This window comes from Zootoca vivipara, chromosome 14 (genome assembly GCF_963506605.1).
Source record: "Zootoca vivipara chromosome 14, rZooViv1.1, whole genome shotgun sequence".
NCBI lineage: Eukaryota > Metazoa > Chordata > Lepidosauria > Squamata > Lacertidae > Zootoca > Zootoca vivipara.
This window is the reverse complement of record NC_083289.1, coordinates 17931364-17948215: the sequence shown is the minus strand read 5'-3', so window position 1 is coordinate 17948215 and position 16852 is coordinate 17931364. Positions and strand designations below refer to the sequence as shown.

At 44.9% G+C, this 16852-nt stretch overlaps 1 protein-coding gene and 1 non-coding gene across 2 annotated transcripts in view; one reads left to right on the top strand and one right to left on the bottom strand.

Moving 5' to 3' along the window:
* Positions 1 to 16115, bottom strand: part of POLG (DNA polymerase gamma, catalytic subunit) — a 35076-nt gene extending 18961 nt beyond the window's left edge. Inside the window, exons 1-9 of the mRNA XM_060282996.1 lie at positions 13760 to 16115; positions 11915 to 12101; positions 10543 to 10710; positions 8853 to 8999; positions 8467 to 8546; positions 7152 to 7334; positions 5945 to 6090; positions 3122 to 3245; positions 1846 to 2070 (exon numbers count right to left, since the gene is read on the bottom strand). Coding sequence (XP_060138979.1) covers positions 1846 to 2070; positions 3122 to 3245; positions 5945 to 6090; positions 7152 to 7334; positions 8467 to 8546; positions 8853 to 8999; positions 10543 to 10710; positions 11915 to 12101; positions 13760 to 14439 — 1940 coding nt within the window. The 5' untranslated portion in view covers positions 14440 to 16115. The remainder of the gene's footprint in view (positions 1 to 1845; positions 2071 to 3121; positions 3246 to 5944; positions 6091 to 7151; positions 7335 to 8466; positions 8547 to 8852; positions 9000 to 10542; positions 10711 to 11914; positions 12102 to 13759) is intronic.
* Positions 16116 to 16486: 371 nt separating this feature from the next.
* On the top strand, positions 16487 to 16559 carry TRNAR-UCG (transfer RNA arginine (anticodon UCG)). Its single transcript has one exon. It is a non-coding gene; the product is annotated as a tRNA-Arg (tRNA).
* Positions 16560 to 16852: the final 293 nt, after the last annotated feature.

Sequence of the window (16852 nt, the reverse complement as noted above, 5' to 3'; positions counted from 1 at the left end):
CAGCAAATTATCCTATTTCTTGATCCCATTTGCAAAGCAAGGCTAAACTTTGCCACAAGAATGTTATGTAACAAGGAGATTGGTGCACTGGGCCTGCTCACTTTAATGAAAGAAGTTTTTCATTGAAGGATGTTGAGCACTTCACACCTTTACTCATTTGCAAATATCAGACCTAAAAATATCTTTCCTTTTTGCAATTGGCTATAGTTCAGCCGGGAGGCGGGTGGCGCTGTGGGGTAAACCATGGAGACTAGGGCTTGCCAATCAGAAGGTCGGCGGTTCGAATCCCCGCGACAGGGTGAGCTCCCATTGCTTGGTCCCAGCTCCTGCCAACCTAGCAGTTTGAAAGCACGTCAAAGTGCAAGTAGATAAATTGGTACCGCTCCAGCGGGAAGGTAAACTAAACAGCGTTTCCGTGTGTTGTCTGGTTCGCCAGAAGCGGCTTAGTCATGCTGGCCACATGACCTGGAAGCTGTACGCCGGCTCCCTCGGCCAATAATGCAAGATGAGTGCTGCAACCCCAGAGTCGGTCACAACTGGACCTAATGGTGAGGGGGTCCCTTTACCTTTACCTATAGTTCAGCCATACAGAAGTGATATGTTCCTATGCCTACATTTCTACATCCAGACATGCAAGAGGCATTATTGCCATTCATGAACAAATTCCAGTCAGGCAAAACAACTGGAGGATGGAGTGGCCTGGAGAGAGTCCTGAGGACCAGACAGAGGCCAGGTGTTTGGTCTCCCAGCCCTGAAGTCCACCCCTGCTTTACAAGGCCTGGCTCTTACATGTCATTCTCCAGGGCTAGGGAACATTTCTTACATCTCACTGCAATTCACTGTGGGGCTGAAAGAAGAGAAGAAGGAAAGGAGGATGAAGAAAGAGCTGTGAGTGGTGGGGGGCCCTATCCCCATCTTTTGGACCCCCTGGAAACTCAACAAATCTGCTATACCCGGAACTGAGTGTGCAGAGGGCAGCTGACTGGGACACAGCTGTAGGCAGCCTGAGGAAGTACAATCTACCTTGGGGCCTGCTCAAAAAAATAAATTTTGCATTATGGTTCCTGAGATCAAAAAGCATGTTTTCATCTATTTTGGGAGACAACTGGATGTCATTTTGAATCAAGATGGCCAACTGAACCTTTTGCACTGATTTTAGCCACTGATTTTAAAACTGAACTCTGCCCCTCCCTTTCTTGGAACTGGAAACCATCACGGAACAATGAATAAAATGGAATGATGTGCAGACTATCCAGTATAAATCCACTACTGTTGCATAAATATGTTACAGAACGCACCCTAAAAAATCCACCTGGGCGGTCCCTGAAATGTATCAAAGTGAATAAATGATGCTCTCTCCTGCTGAGAGCACTTTCTCTGCTTGTCTTTGGAGGCAACTGCTTAGGCTGGAAGCAGATTAAAATAATCACACCTGCAGGGTACAACAAATGGTCTATGAAAGGAGGTGAATCTCCTGGAGAACCATGCATGCATTTGCTCACCTTCATCCTTTTTTAAAACTTGCTTCTCACAATTCTCCCCTCTTTTGGGTTCCAAGTATAACTCTGGTGGCAGCAACCCAGTAGTGCTTTATTCACTAAGCATAATCAACAATTCTCCCCTCTTTTGTTACCTGTGTGTCCTACCTCTTCCTTTGCTGCTTTCCACTGCAAACTCAGCAATTTTAAACTATAAGCTCCTTAGGGTAAGGACCTATCTCTATTTGTGTGACTGTATGATGCAATGAATACACTGATTGCACTGCATCAAATAATATTATTACTGGCAACAATTATAGACCATGGCAGCTTTGTTGCTCTCTTCACCCCAAAATGCACTTCTTACCTGAAGGGGCAAGTAGGCAAGTCAACATCTGGAGTCCCCTCTGGCAGGTTGTCACTCCTCCCTGGTACCAGGTAACCCCAGCCGTATTTCTCAGAGTAGTGCAATGGAAAGCCATCCCAGGTGAGCCTCATGAGCTTTGGGGTCACTCTCATCTGAAGGCTGATAAGGCCGGGCCCAGGCACCCAGCTGGGATCATCCAGTCTCTGGCACAGCTTACGATACCACCTATTGCAAGGGGAGAGTGGACCACAAAGCCAACAAAAAGCTTTCCTCAATAATGTTAGATGATTGCTATTGGTTGTTCAGATTAAATTTTATACCAAATTGCTCAAAGGCCTTTACCAAGGAGCTGTATGGAAATTCATTAAATAATAATTACATCTCCTGTCAGGGTTGATTTTACTCAGTTTAACAAAAGCTACCTCCTCTGTCACTGATGCTTCCAGGTGGCCCGCTGAGTTTGAATACAAAGAAGCATGCCTCATTGCAGGAAATTAATTATAGGGTGGGGCTTCCATTCGACAATGTTATGCTTCGTTAGCAGCAGCAGTAAACTTTTTTCAGGCTGAGGGCTGCACTATCTTATGGCCAACCCTTGGGGGGAGGGGTTACGTGTGAAACTGGGTGTGGCCAGTGTAAGAAGTGGGTGTGGCAAGAGCTGCCATTCAAAAGGCTGCCTTCTGAAAGACTTTCCCACCAGCCACTCTATTCTATTGAAAATAATTATTCATCATTCATTATTCATAATTAAATTTAATCATTTTTAAAAGAGGTTGAATTTGGGGAGGCTTGGGGATCATAAAATACTTTTATGAAGGTTGGATATGGGCTGTAAGTTAGCCACCTGTAATCTTCACTACACTGCATAGGCCTGTGACCTTGCCAACGGAATTGTGTGTTCACAGCAAACGGAATAATTCAGACAAATAAGTGGTTGTTTGATCAATAATCATGCAAATCAAACAGTTCTAACTTTTAGACAAAAAAAAAATCCACTCAACATTACAGGAATGTTAACAATTTATTTTTGCCCTTGTTTAAAAGCCAACTGTAAAGTAGGTCTACTTCTCAGGAACATGGGTAAATCTATCTCTAAGCTGCACACTTTTGATAACAGGTGGAGGCTCTCGTGGGCAAATGCTCCATATAAAAAAAAAAATCCACAGAGCACAGGGAAAACATATTAAAGACTAAACTGGAATCCTACTTCCTGACAAAGAGATGAACAGAAGGTCCTAGGAAGGTCACTGTCTACAACTTCCCTTTAGTAACGCACCCTGGATGGCCAGGCAGGTGCTGAATTCTCTTTGGCTGCAAAGCTACAGTCCCCTTCAGACGGTCCAAGCACAATCGGCTCTCAGGGAGTTGCTGTTCTTCCTCTTCAGTTGGGGGTCCTGGATCTGTTTCCATGATACAACAAATCAGAAATGAATTATTTTTCAATGAGTACAGTTGTTGACAAGGCTGTTTTATAACTACAGTACATATTACATTAAAAGGCTTAAGAATCTACATCAGGGGTGTCAAACTCAAATTCATCGGGGGCCGCATCAGCAGTTTGGTCACCCTCAAAGGGCCGGTTGTTTCTGTAGGACTATGTGTCCACTCTTTATTATCATAAATTATTGTCACTGCATTCAATTATTACTGTTTTTTTGTAATAATGTAAGTAATAACTAGCTCTGAAAGCAGAAACATAGTCAGAATAGTGGCAAGTAGATATTCAAATGTACAATTATTGTACAATTTATTGAAAAATGATTTTTGGTAACTGCACTGGGTGGTGGAGGCTCGCTAGGGTTTCATGCAGGACCTTTGCAGAGCTACTAGTACCTGGAGATGCTGGGGTCCTTCTGCATGCAGGACAGATGTTCTGCCAGTGAGCCACCACCCTTCACCAAAGGGACTGGCTGAGGTTGACTCACTGGAGCTGCTCTCCTGCTTCCAGGGTTTAAGGGCCAGAAGTATAAAGCAGAATCCTATGTTTCTGAGGAGAGGGAGAGGGAGAGGGAGCGGAGGGAGTGAGGAAGGAAGGAGGGAGTGGGAGGGAGAGAGGAAGGAAGGAAGGAAAGAGGGGAGAGAAAGAAGAGTAGGAAATAAGGAAGAGAATAAAGAAGGAAAGAAAAAGAAAGAGGGAGAGAAGACGGAAAGGGAGAAAGAAGGAAGGAAGTAGAGGGAAAGAAAGAATAAGAATGAGGGAGAGGAAGAAAGTTGGGAAGGACGGAAGGAAGGAAGGAAGGAAGAAAAGAGGGAGCAGGAGGGAGAGAGGAAGGAAAGAGGTGAGAGAAAGAAGAGTAGGAAAGAAGGAATAAAGAAGGAAAGAAAAAGAAAGAGGGAGAGAAGACAGAGATAAAGAAGGAAGGAAGGAAGGAGAGGGAAAGAAAGAATAAGAACGAGAGAGAGGAAGAAAGAAAGGGAAGGGGGGGGGTCACCGCCTTGATTCAGCACCAGAAAAGAGCGCGAAGGGACCCAGGGGCAAAAAGCATTTCCCCGGCCCCAGCTGTTTGTCGGCACTTTGTTGGCGCGGCGCTTCAGCAGCAAGGTCCCACTGCTGGGTCCCGTTGGCTGGGGCGCTCGGCGGGCCACATGACGAGGTCTGGCGGGCCGGATTTGGCCCCCGGGCCTTGTGTTTGACACCCGTGATCTACATGGACGCAGTTATTCGGTAGCCTGCAGAGCCTATAATCCAATGCAGAATTTGACAGCTAGCAAATTTCTAAAACTCTAAATCAGGCATCCCCAAACTTCGGCCCTCCAGATGTTTTGAACTACAATTCCCATCTTCCCCGACCACTGGTCCTGTTAGCTAGGGATCATGGGAGTTGTAGGCCAAAACATCTGGAGGGCCGCAGCTTGGGAATGCCTGCTCTAAATGGCAAAGAAGAATTCAAATACAGTACATGAGTGTTTAACGCACAGTACCCTATGGAAGAGTAGAAATATAACTTTAATGGTCAGCAAAGAAATGTTTTCTTGTTGAAATGTGTCAGCTCCGTAACACTCCATAGTTCTTATGTTCCTCCACTGCCTCTATATTGCACTCCAAACACCTGTGTATTCCATATTTATCCTCCAAGACTGTAATTAAGAAATAAATAAAAATGCAACACCATAAAAATGCAACACCTTTTTAAAACGGCACCTCTGGGATCTCAGGACTTTTTAAAATTCTCTGGTAATACTATCATCCTTTGAAATCACTTGAGAGCTGGATGCAAAACATTCTGCCAGCAATGCACACTGAGGTACGTATTTCAGGCTTGTAAATAAGATTTAAAAGGATGCTTGTTCCTACCCAATTGCAAAGACAGCTTAGCGGAAGGGATCTGAATCAAGGGTAGATTGCATGCTTTGGATCCAAGAGGTAACAGGTTCAACCCCTAGCATCACCAGGCGAGGCTGGTAAAGACTATCTGAAACCCAGGAGAGCTATTGCTAATCAGTACAGACAATGCTAAGCCAGATGGACAAAAGGTCATTCTTTCTCTCTTTCTGATTAAGATTTAGGAGAGAAATATTACAACTGCCAGTAGACAGTGGGGACTGTTGGAAAATGCACCTGGGGACACAGCGAACCCCCGGTGCCTCTGTGCGGCTCCCAGTAGGCACATCTCTGGAATGGCATGCCCCTTCACTCCAGAGTGCCTCTCTGCGACACTTCTCTTATGTTAAGTGTACGCAAGTCTTCTGGCATCTAACACAGCAAGAAGAAAGAATCATCCGTAGATCTAAACTATGTTTTATTCACACTATGTACAGAGAATCCATAATCACATCTGTGTTCTCCAGGCAGAACAAGACAGTTGCATACAGCAAAAGTGAAAGTAAAAATAACACGCTCAGAGATAAGACAGTCTTCCGTTCCCACACTCTTGTCAGACATCTCATGTAATTTTGTTGTTGTTGTTGTTGTTTAGTCATTTAGTCGTGTCCGACTCTTCGTGACCCCATGGACCATAGCACGCCAGGCACTCCTGCTCATGTAATTTACTGTATACTAATCACACTACCCAGCATTGGGTACACAAAATCCTAACAGGAACACCTGTGATTTGCTGTGTGCTAGCAAGCTAGTAGTCAATTATGATGATGCTCTTACCTTCCTGCCACTCCAGCATGGAGGCTTTTTCCATGGCTTTGGGCATTTCAACATCTTCATTATTCTTCTTCCCAATTTTTTTCTTCTTTTGCTTAAATTCCTGGAGATCCCACTCTAGATCCCATAGCCAGGGATCACATTTGTACCTGTTTTGATACATCAGACCAACCACCACAGGTTAATTTGAAGAATAAAGGTAAAGGTAAAGGGACCCCTGACTATGAGGCCAGTCGTGACCGACTCTGGGGTTGCGTGCTCATCTCACATTATTGGCCGAGGGAGTCGACGTACAGCTTCCAGGTCATGTGGCCAGCATGACTAAGCCGCTTCTGGTGAACCAGAGCAGCACACGGAAATGCCGTTTACCTTCCCGCTGTAGCGGTCCCTATTTATCTACTTGCACTTTGACGTGCTTTCGAACTGCTAGGTTGGCAGGAGCTGGGACCAAGCAACGGGAGCTCACCCCGTCGCAGGGATTCGAACAGCCGACCTTCTGATCAGCAAGCCCTAGGCTCTGTGGTTTAACCCACAGCGCCACCTGTGTCCCTTAATTTGAAGAATACTTTTTTCTATTTCCATCAGTGAGATCTTGGTCTACAAGCTCCTGTTTATTTACAGCAAAGGAGAGGAGCTCAAAGGGTACTTTTCTCCACCATGTCATATAACAACGTCTCAGTTTATCTAGATGCACCCACTGCTGAAACTGTGCCAAACAAATTCCTTTACTAAGTAGTAGTCTGCTTAATGAAACAGTATTGCATTTCGCAATTCTAGAGTCTCAATTCTATCTCAACCTTGCAGTCCTCCATTTGGGAATTGCCTACCCCGTAAAACATACTACAGATTTTAATGCCAGAACTAAATGTCAGCTAAAACTGAGGTCTGAAAACCCAGTTCTTCAACTGCAAAGATGAGGGGGAGATGTGGCAGGTGTGTGTGCATCCTTAATTCTTCCACATCTTTCCCTCTTTTCATCTTCTGTCCCAGTCCACCTCCTCATTTGAGTTTCCCTGAGATGTAGGAAGCATGCAATTGGGACCCCAACCAGAGGGAGGGTTGAGAGTTGCATCCTCCTTCCAGCTCCGTTTCTGCTTCATAATGTTCTCTCCTGCCACTGTTTAGTGGAGAGCAAAGTCTTCACCAATTATGAAGCTCTGGCTTAAGCAGCAGTGCACTGTAACAGTGATTAGGATAATAATATCCCTACCTTGCCTCATGAAGCAGCTGGCAGGCATTGTCAGCTAGGTTCATCAAGGATTTCTTCATCTCCTTTTGCAGCTCCTCATAAGTGACCTGAGCTTCATCCAGGTACCTCTCCCAGTTCTGATTGACAGGCAGGTAGGAGACTCCCATTTCCAGCATCCCTGCAAATGTGACAGGATGGGGACACCTAACAAAGAAATAGAAAAGGGGGTAATAACAGAGTGGAGCCAGTATGTTAGAAGCAACTGGACTAAGCTATATAAACTTTAGGCTTTTGTTGACCTTAGCATACAATGGAAGCAGATCCTAAGAGCCTGTCACACTGTGCATGACCAACAGACAGAACCAAGGATGGATCCATGTAGACGAAAGGCCGAGGCCACATTGCTAGGAACAAGGTCCAATAGCCGGGAACACCAATCTCAGTTAACAGTTTTAGCCCCATCACAATGGTGTTCTCATTGTGAACCCCTTAACTCTCTCCCATATGTGCACGGATGTCATTAATTCCAATGGAGAAAATTAAGTTCTGGAATTGGGGCACTCTTTTTTTTATATAGCAAAGTCAAAAGTGTACTCTTTACTCCTGATACTGGGCAGTCCGCAAGGACAGATTGCCCACAAGGGCTATTCCTCCCACCTGGTGGAATGAAATTCCACAAGAGACAAGAGATTATGTGCCTACTCCCACCCCCCACCCCAGGTTTTTGCACTGTACAAGATTTCCCCTCACATTCTCCCTGCCCATCACGACAGACATTTTATTTAATATGATAATCTAGTACATTGTTTGATGTAACTCCCATAATTATTTGGCTCAGTTTTCCAACGTGCATTGTAAATTCTAGTTAACTATTATGTGTTTCTTTCACTAAGAAATTTTGTATATATGCACTTGTACCACTTCTGAAGGATTAAGATGTTTGGGGAGATACTGCTTCTTGTTTCTTTCTTGCAAAATTGAAACACTGGTTGATTTGTACTGATGTTTTACCACTACACTGAACCTTTCAAGTTTTATCTGTATCTAAAGAAAGGCAAGACTGGAATCCCTAGCAGGGTAAAGTGTAAAGGGGTTTATTGATAATCGAACACCATATTGTCCCTAAGATGATTCTGGCACACAAAGGCAACCTAAGACTATTGGCGAATCCAGAGCAAGCTATCTCATAAATGGATACGAGTGATCGCCAAAGAAGAAGAAGAAGAAGAAGAAGAAGAAGAAGAAGAAGAAGAAGAAGAAGAAGAAGGAGGAGGAGGAGGATCCACCATAAAAAAAGAATCCCACAGTTTAGAACCCGCCCACCCCAAGTCCTCACCTTTCCAAGAAGAGAGGAAGCTGCTCCTGGAATACTTCATAAGTAGCCTGGACATCAAGGGCACAATATCTCATCAGGTCCTTGGAAGAGAGGCAGAGAGAATAGAGGGAATGGGAATATAAATTATGTACACCTGTATCAAGAGCCACATTCCACTAAGTCGCATCACTGGTCAGTCTATCCTAGTATTCTCCTCTGACTGGCAAAAGTGCTCCAGATTTAAATCATACATCTTTCCCAGGTATACCAAGACCCTTTCCTTCACACTAGCGATGCCAGACTTTAAACATGGAACATTTTACATGCAAAGAATATGCTCTACAACAGAGCCGTGGTCCCTTGAATCCTTCCCTTAAAAAGCACCATCCTGTAGATTATCTCCCTACCTGGAAGTTATTCCTGATGTCATTCATGCTCCCTTTGACAAAGAGTTCCCGGGCTTCTTTCTCCAGTGGCTGGCCTCCAACATATAAGGCATGCACATCTACTAGATTGTTGATGCTACTAATGTTCACCCAGTCCCAGGAGGCAATCTGCAAGGTAGTAAGGCAGTAACTAGTCCACAAACCTCCCAAATGCCCATTTTGGGATGAAAAGCATTTAAAAACATTTAAGAAACCATCAGATTGGGTCCTCAATCTGTAGGAATAAGACCTCCATTCTGATTAGTTCTAACTCTCAGAATTATACAGAACATCTACACAGTCCAGGATCTTTGCAAGAATGGCAAGTCCTAGGAGGCCTAGTCTATACATGTGAATGAGGCGGCAGAAAGTTGAGATGGTATATTGAACAGCATTACTGCAGACAAATAATTCCCTCTACATAAGAAAAAAATCCTCCCTGCCAAGAGAAAAATAGCACAGTAGGGAGAAAGGTTCTATCCTAGTCCTTTGTCAACCATGTTTCTTTTCTTTTCTTTTTCTTTTTTTAAAAAAGTGACTATTTTAAAATATGATCCCTCTGTCTAAAGTGAAACCATCTATTATACCATCTCAGCCCTCCACCACCTCATTCTGATGTATCTGTAGATCAGACTTACTGTGGCATCCATACAGAAATATAGCTATAGTTTGGCAGGCCTCTATCAGAGGATTGCCTATGAAACAATGACAATGCAAGAGGCAACAGAAGTCCATATTACTTAACAAAACTTTTCTCACATCTAGGATGTTGCCAGTCTCCTCCATGCTGGCTCTGCACTTTCCCCCTCTACTACTAATTCAGAATGCTTTTGCCAAAAAAAACCTCTCCCAACTGTCTATGGTGATCTCTGTCAGTCTTCTACTAAAAACCTCATGGTGGTGGAATTGCATTTTGCAACTTTAGTAAGAGGCAAAATTATACACAATAAGACATGCAATTATAAGGGAGGGAGGGCAATTAGTTATTTTGGAAGGGAGAAATAAAGTGTTCAGTCCCAGCTAATGTAACCTCAGGTATAAAAATGACATCTCTATCTAACTCTCTTTCTCCACTCCTCTCATAGGACAGAGTATTAAAAAACAGTTATTCAAGTGTGATGTATGTATGAAATATAGATAGCACTTTAGTTCTGCAAAGTGCCTTCCGAGCTTCATTTCATTCTCACAACAATCCAACAAGGCCAGACATTCTCATTCCCATGTTATATATAACTATGACTTGATCAAGTATGCTGAATGTAGAGCCAGAAAGGACTCTGACACTCAAAACAAAAAAAATAGTTTTTTAAAACTTAAAATGAATTGGAAAGGAGTTTTATTTCTCAACAGGTACATACACATTTATCTTTGTTTCACTGTCACCTCTAGACAAATGGTTTGTTAGTTTGCGAAACAATATATAATCCTAAAAATCTGTTTACCGGAGACCAAAGAGGAGCTAGCATCCAGACCACAAGCAGTGATCCTTCTTCCAAACTGCCTTCTGCTCTTTTTTTGGGGGGGGGGGAACATCTCCAGTTCAATATACACTGGAGTACATTACATCTTATCTAGCGCTGCCGCTTTGCAAGCCCTATAGATATAAATTGGGGAGGCCTTGTGAAGAAAAGGAGGGATTAACATGCAACTCCTCTGTGCCTTTCCAACTCACTTCAGGGCCATCAGTTTTACTCCGTGTTTTCTTGATATGCTGCTGCACCTGCTGCTGCCCTCTTCGCTTGCCATGTTTTGCTGCCATCCAAAGGCTGCGTTGGAATCCTGTTAGCCCGGAGATGGCCATGTGCATACTCATGGTGTCCAGGAAACGCATCTGGGAGCCCTGAAATAGTTGTTTTAATGTCACATACACTGCCATTTCGACATTCATTTACACAAAGAGCCATACATGGCAAACCAAAAAACAACATGGTATAGCTTTTGTTATATGCTAAATACACCTCTTTACCATGACATCTAGGATATATGCTATAAGGGCCAACCCTCTTCTTCCTATTGTAAATTATTTTAACTAGTTTTAAAGTTATCTTTTTACTGTATATTGTTATAGCCTGCCTTGGGACCTCATGGTGAAGTGCAAATAGGAAATCCAGTAAGCAACAATAATAGGGGAACAGCCTGGAGGATAAAAGAGTATCACACAGAACTTGCTATGCTGTATGTTCAGGAGCAGGTCAACTGAGGGTCAAGTTCAGCATCATGTCTTACCAACAGGAGCCAAATACATACCTCAGGAAGGGATCACAGGCAGGCTGTGATGCCAACATTCAAACTCAGAGTTCACAATTTAGCTACCCTGCTATCAGGTGAAATTCTAGCCAAATGGCTCATACCCAAACTATACATGCTATCTCCACCCTGAGGATTTGAAATTCTGACTGCGGCTTCTCCCCTGCAAAGCAGCATCAGAGTGGGGAGCCGACGGGAGGGGTGGTGCTTAACCCTTCCCTCTTCTGCCTCTTTCTACCAGCAGCTCCTTCCCACAACCACTTTTTCTCCAGCTAGGATTCCAGACTCATACATCTGATCCAAAGAGGAGCCTGAAACCTTGCTGGAGAGAAAAGTGGCAAGCGAATGAAGCATTAATCACCCCTCCTTCTCATTTATGGCTTTCCTCTTACAAATAGTACCCTCCTGACAGCAGTTTGCAGAGAAGCAATGGCTGGGTTTTAAAGATACAAGACAACAGCAGAACACATAGCTCTATCATTGGACAAACAAACAAGGACAGCTGCTTTGTTTGCAGCTGTAGCATCAAAGATTCACAGGGACTTTGTAATAAAAAAAACTAGCTAACTGCTGCAGGGAAATTTTTGCACCAATACAAATCTAATATTTGACCTGCTAAGCTTCATTTCGACAAGTATTTATTTGTATCTTGTTTGTTGTGCAATTTCCTAACAGCTATGGCTCATGGCTATAATAACTGAATTGATACACGTTGCCACAAACATCTAGCCTTCAGCCACCAATAACAGCTTGCATACAAAGTAAGCAGAACAGATTGGAAGACAAAGATGACTTACCTGAATCAGATACTGTTCTTTGATGTGCGCACGGTCAAAAGAGACATTGTGACCCACCACCAGCCTCTCTTGCCAATCCTGCTTGGCAAGGCTGCTGCCTGTTTCCAGAGGGATGAGATCTGACAGAGTCAACTGGCTGGACCAGGTGTACCGTTCCTCTAACAGTCGCTTGCTACACCATGAGTACCTGGGGACCAAACACACCCAGCTGTGTGAACTAAAGCGCTCTTTACAGGGCATAATAGAACACCTGAACCCACCTTCCTTTCTTTCTAGATCTGAAATTTAGTAATTTCAGAAAGAACATTATAAGAACCAACATCAAGAATTTGGTGCCTCTTGTTTGGCTCTTCCCTCCCAAACCCCTTTTTGCTTTCATTCCATAGCTTTGTAAGCATGAGGGCAAATAATGTGTTATTTAATTTTTTAAGTTGCTTTGTGGGGTTTTCCAACTGAAGAGCAGGGTAAAAACACTTTGAATCATCACCACCAGCATTTATTTATTTATTTTGTTTTAAAATTTTAATTTAACATGGGCCTAGGGCTTGCCGATCAGAAAGTCGGCGGTTCAAATCCCTGTGATGGGGTGAGCTCCCATTGCTCTGTCCCAGCTCCTGCCCACCTAGCAGTTCGAAAGCACGTCAAAGTGCAAGTAGATAAATACGTACCGCTCCGGCGGGAAGATAAACGTCGTTTCTGTGTGCTGCTCTGGTTTGCCAGAAGCGGCTTAGTCATGCTGGCCACATGACCCAGAGGTTGTACGCCGGCTCCCTTGACCAATAAAATGAGATGAGCACCACAACCCCAGAGTCGTCCGCGACTGGACCTAACTGTCAGGGGTCCCTTTACCTTTTACATATTGTATACGTGTACTGCAGGGATAGCTAAACTAGGGTTCATAAGATTAAGTTATTTAGAAGTTCAGGAAAACACAGGGGCTCACCCCTTTTTCAACTCTCACTTTGCTTTGAACAGGTTTAGGAGGTGAGAGTTCCAGTGTTCTAATTTAACACATCTCTGACCGTCCCACAGCATCTGTGCACAACCCACACATCTGGTTAGAAATTGTGAGTCAACAAAGAGGGCTCCCTCCAAATATATAAAGGAAGATCACACAACCCCCACCCCCCGTCCCATACAACATTAATTGTCTCTTTGGAAGCAGAGTTTCTTGTTTTTGCTCTTTTACAAAAGCCCAGGAAACTCCTAGGTGGAGACATTTATTCTCATTCTGGCACTCTTCCACAACAGAACCCCAGAAGAAAGGAAAGCAGCATGATGTATAAGCGAGAGGGGTTTTTTCAGCCCAAGGGCCACATTTCTCTCTGGACAAACCTCTGAGGGCCACATGCCAGTGATGGATGGGACCAAAGGCAAACATTGGCAGAGCAACAAATACAAATTGTACTTATGTACCATAAGCTAATTACAGGCAAGCAAGAAACATTATCAAAGTGCAAGGACACATTTCAATCATTCAAAAAAAGGGGGGGGGTATGAAACAGGGCCAATGAGCGGTGTAGCCTTTAAGGGCCAGAAAGAGACCTAGAAGGGCTGCATGGAACTGAGCCTTGCCCTATGGTATGAGACCTGGAAGTGAATAAGAACAGGAAGGAGAAGTGGTCTGTTAGAAAGATGTGGGGTGCTGATTGATCAGGGGCCTTTGGCCAAAAAGTGGTATATAGGAATAAACCAATGAACAATGAAAAAAGTATTTTGGAACACAGGGAACAGAAGTAGTGGGAGACTGGCTAAGTCATGTTGTTGCCCAATAGGTTCTATTTTTACACAAAGTTTGTAGGAACAAAAACTTTCACCCTTCTACCAGAGCTGTCGGCATCTTACCAGGCATTTGAGGAAACAGCTACTGCAAGCGTAGGGCACTGGCCTGCATTCATGCACACTTCCACATCAAACACCAAGGCCCGCTCATCAGGGAAATCAACAGCTGTCCTCTCCCCATTGGGTCCATATCGTGTCCACCCAGATTTCCAAGCCCACTCTAGGGGCACTGGTGGGATCCCAAACTGGAGAAGTCCCTTAGCAGCCTCCAGATATGGGAGGCTCTGCTTCTGTGCCAAGATACGGAAGTGCTCATCGATGTTGGCCCCATACAACTGGGGCAGCTGCAATTCCACATCAGGAAGAATAGTTGTCTCTTTGCCCCACAAGTCATGCTTCTGCAAGTGTGCCACACTCTTCTGGATGTCTTCCTCTGAATATTCAACCTGGGCACCCCGGAAAATCTGCTCGTGAAGATGCTTAGAAAGCATCTGGATGCCAAGTGGATTGATGCGTTGCTGTTTGGGGACAGAACCAGTATCTTGTGCCATCTCCTCCTGAACCAGGCGGCTGGCAGAAGAACCCGAGGACCATCTCTGCATTCCCCGTAATCCGAATGGACCTGTATTCCACACCAAACGCTTCATCTTCACTAGAAAGGAGCAGCATGGAGGATACAGAAGATCTATCAGGAGACAAAAAGTATTAACAGAATTGAGGTTTAGTGTGGGATTTTTTTTCATCTTCCTGCCCAAGATCCTGGGCACATAGTGTTTAAGTTATGAAGTGCCTAGACAAGTGTTCCAGATTCAGACAAAGGATTCAAAACCTCACTCATCCACAAAGCTTGCAAAATGACTTTGGTCATATCACTGTCTTTCAGTCAGGCTGACTTCCCAAGGTTGTTGTGAGGGTAAATGAGGATACGTATAGGAATGGAAGACGAGCCTGCTGGATCAGGCCAACTGCCAATCTAGCCCAGAATCCTGTACTCACAGTGGCCAGCCAGATGTCTCTGGAAAAGCTACAAGCTGGACCCAAGCACAAGAGCACTTTCCTCTCCCCTGATTTCTAGTGACTGGTGTTCAGAAGCATTGCTATCTCCAGCTGTGGAGGCAGAGCATAGCCATCATGGCCACTAGCCATGGAGAGCCTCCATGAATTTGTCTCATCCTGTTGTAAAGCCAACCAAGTTGGAAGCCATCACTACCTTCTGTGGGAGAGAGCTCCCTAGTTTTAACTATGTGCCACGTAAATAAATACAGGTGTCCCGGGCTCTCCGGAGGATGAAATTGAAAAGCAATTTCTGCGACTGTTAAGAGTAGCCCCTTCCAACTCTACAATTCTATGAAAACATTGATGATTATACTTGTCTTTTTGAGATGATGATAACAACACTAATAATTTTAGTATTTATATGCCACCCATCTAACTGGGTTGCCCCAGCCCCTCTGGTTGCTCCAAATGATGATGATAATAACAATAACAATAGTGGTACCTATTGCGTATCCTTCAGGATGCGAATGCGGCAAACCTGGAAGTATTTTTCCAGGTTTCGCCGCATGCGCAGAAGCGCTCTACTGCGCTGCACGCATGCGCAGAAGCAGTCCCTCTGGTTGCGGAAACCTCGGGATCTGTCCAGAGCTCCGGAACGGATACCGTTCGGAACCGGAGGTACCACTGTACAGTGGAACCTCGGGTTGTGGACGTAACCCGTGACGGAGGCACACCCACAACCTGCAGTGTTCACAAGCTGAAGTGCCGCGCCTGCACGATTTGGCACTTCTGCACATCTGTTTAATGCTTCTGTGCATGCGTGAGAAGCGAAACCCAGAAGTAACCTGTTCCAGTATGTACTTCCGGTTTCCCATGGTCCGCAACCCGAAAACACGTAACCTGAAGCAAATGTAACATGTGGTATGACTGTAATAATAACTTTAGTATTTATATGCTGCCCATCTAACTGGGTTGCCCCAGCCCCTCTGGTCGACTCCAGACAGAAAATTAAAAACACAATAAAAACACCAATAACACCACTTTGTACACCAAACGTCCAGAGGGCATAAGAAAATATTTCTATTCCCAAATTCCCCCCTTCCAAAAAATAAAATAAAATAGATATATCTACAGATTATCTCAAAATTTACCTACCCCCCCCCTCAGTTTAGCTTCTTTTCCTTTCCATGCCACCCAAAGGAGCTAATATTTATTCTCCTCACCAGCACCCCAACCCAATAGGGGCGCCCACAAACTATCCCTTTCCCCAAACTGAGCTATTCTACCCCCCTCCCAAGGCTGCCCCTCCTCACAAAAAATGGGGTGGTGGCAGGGGGAAGAAGCTATACAGCAGGAGCAGCAGGAGCACCCACCGCCCGCCCCCTTTCGTGGGTGCACGAAGCACCCAAAACACCATGAGGTGTTTTTTGCCCACGACCCCAAGCTCCGCCCCGCCCCAGAACTCACGAGGCGAGCCTTCCGCCGGCGCGCGACTGGAGTGAGCTCGCCCGATGCGGGGGGAGAATTATTACATGGAACCTACCAAAGTATCCTCTCGCGTCTTAAACACAGCCCAAATATTGAGAGGACAGGCAGAAGAAAGAAAGAAAGAGAAAGCGATGAGTTTGCCTCAGACAGAGAGGCTGTGCTGGTTTTGTTTCCCACCTACCCCCACTTTCCCCCTCCCTCTCCCCCTTGCCACTCGCTAGGAAATGGTATCTCCCGGGATGGTTCAGAACCAGCTCCCGGCTTCTCAAGTTCCTATAGGTCTAGCGGAGACCCTACAACCAGCGCGGCCGCGTGGCCTAATGGATAAGGCGTCTGACTTCGGATCAGAAGATTGCAGGTTCGAGTCCTGCCGCGGTCGAGAGGGCTCGCCACTGAGTGTCAGGGGACTTAGTGGCAAAGTTGCATTTTTGCTGCTTTTATGCAGTCGCGATTTCTATGTACTGTATATTTACCATCTTGGCAAGAATCACTGGCTTCCGTAATTAAGCAATCGCCTTGTTCTCCTCCGCTAACATTTAGTACCTTTGCATTTTCGCTGTCGCCCCAATAAGAGCCGTTGGACTCAGTCGAGCTTACTTCTGAGTAGACACTTGCGCTGGAAGTCTTCGTGCGCTCAACAGGGCTCGCAACTCCGTAACAGCTTACGCCTCT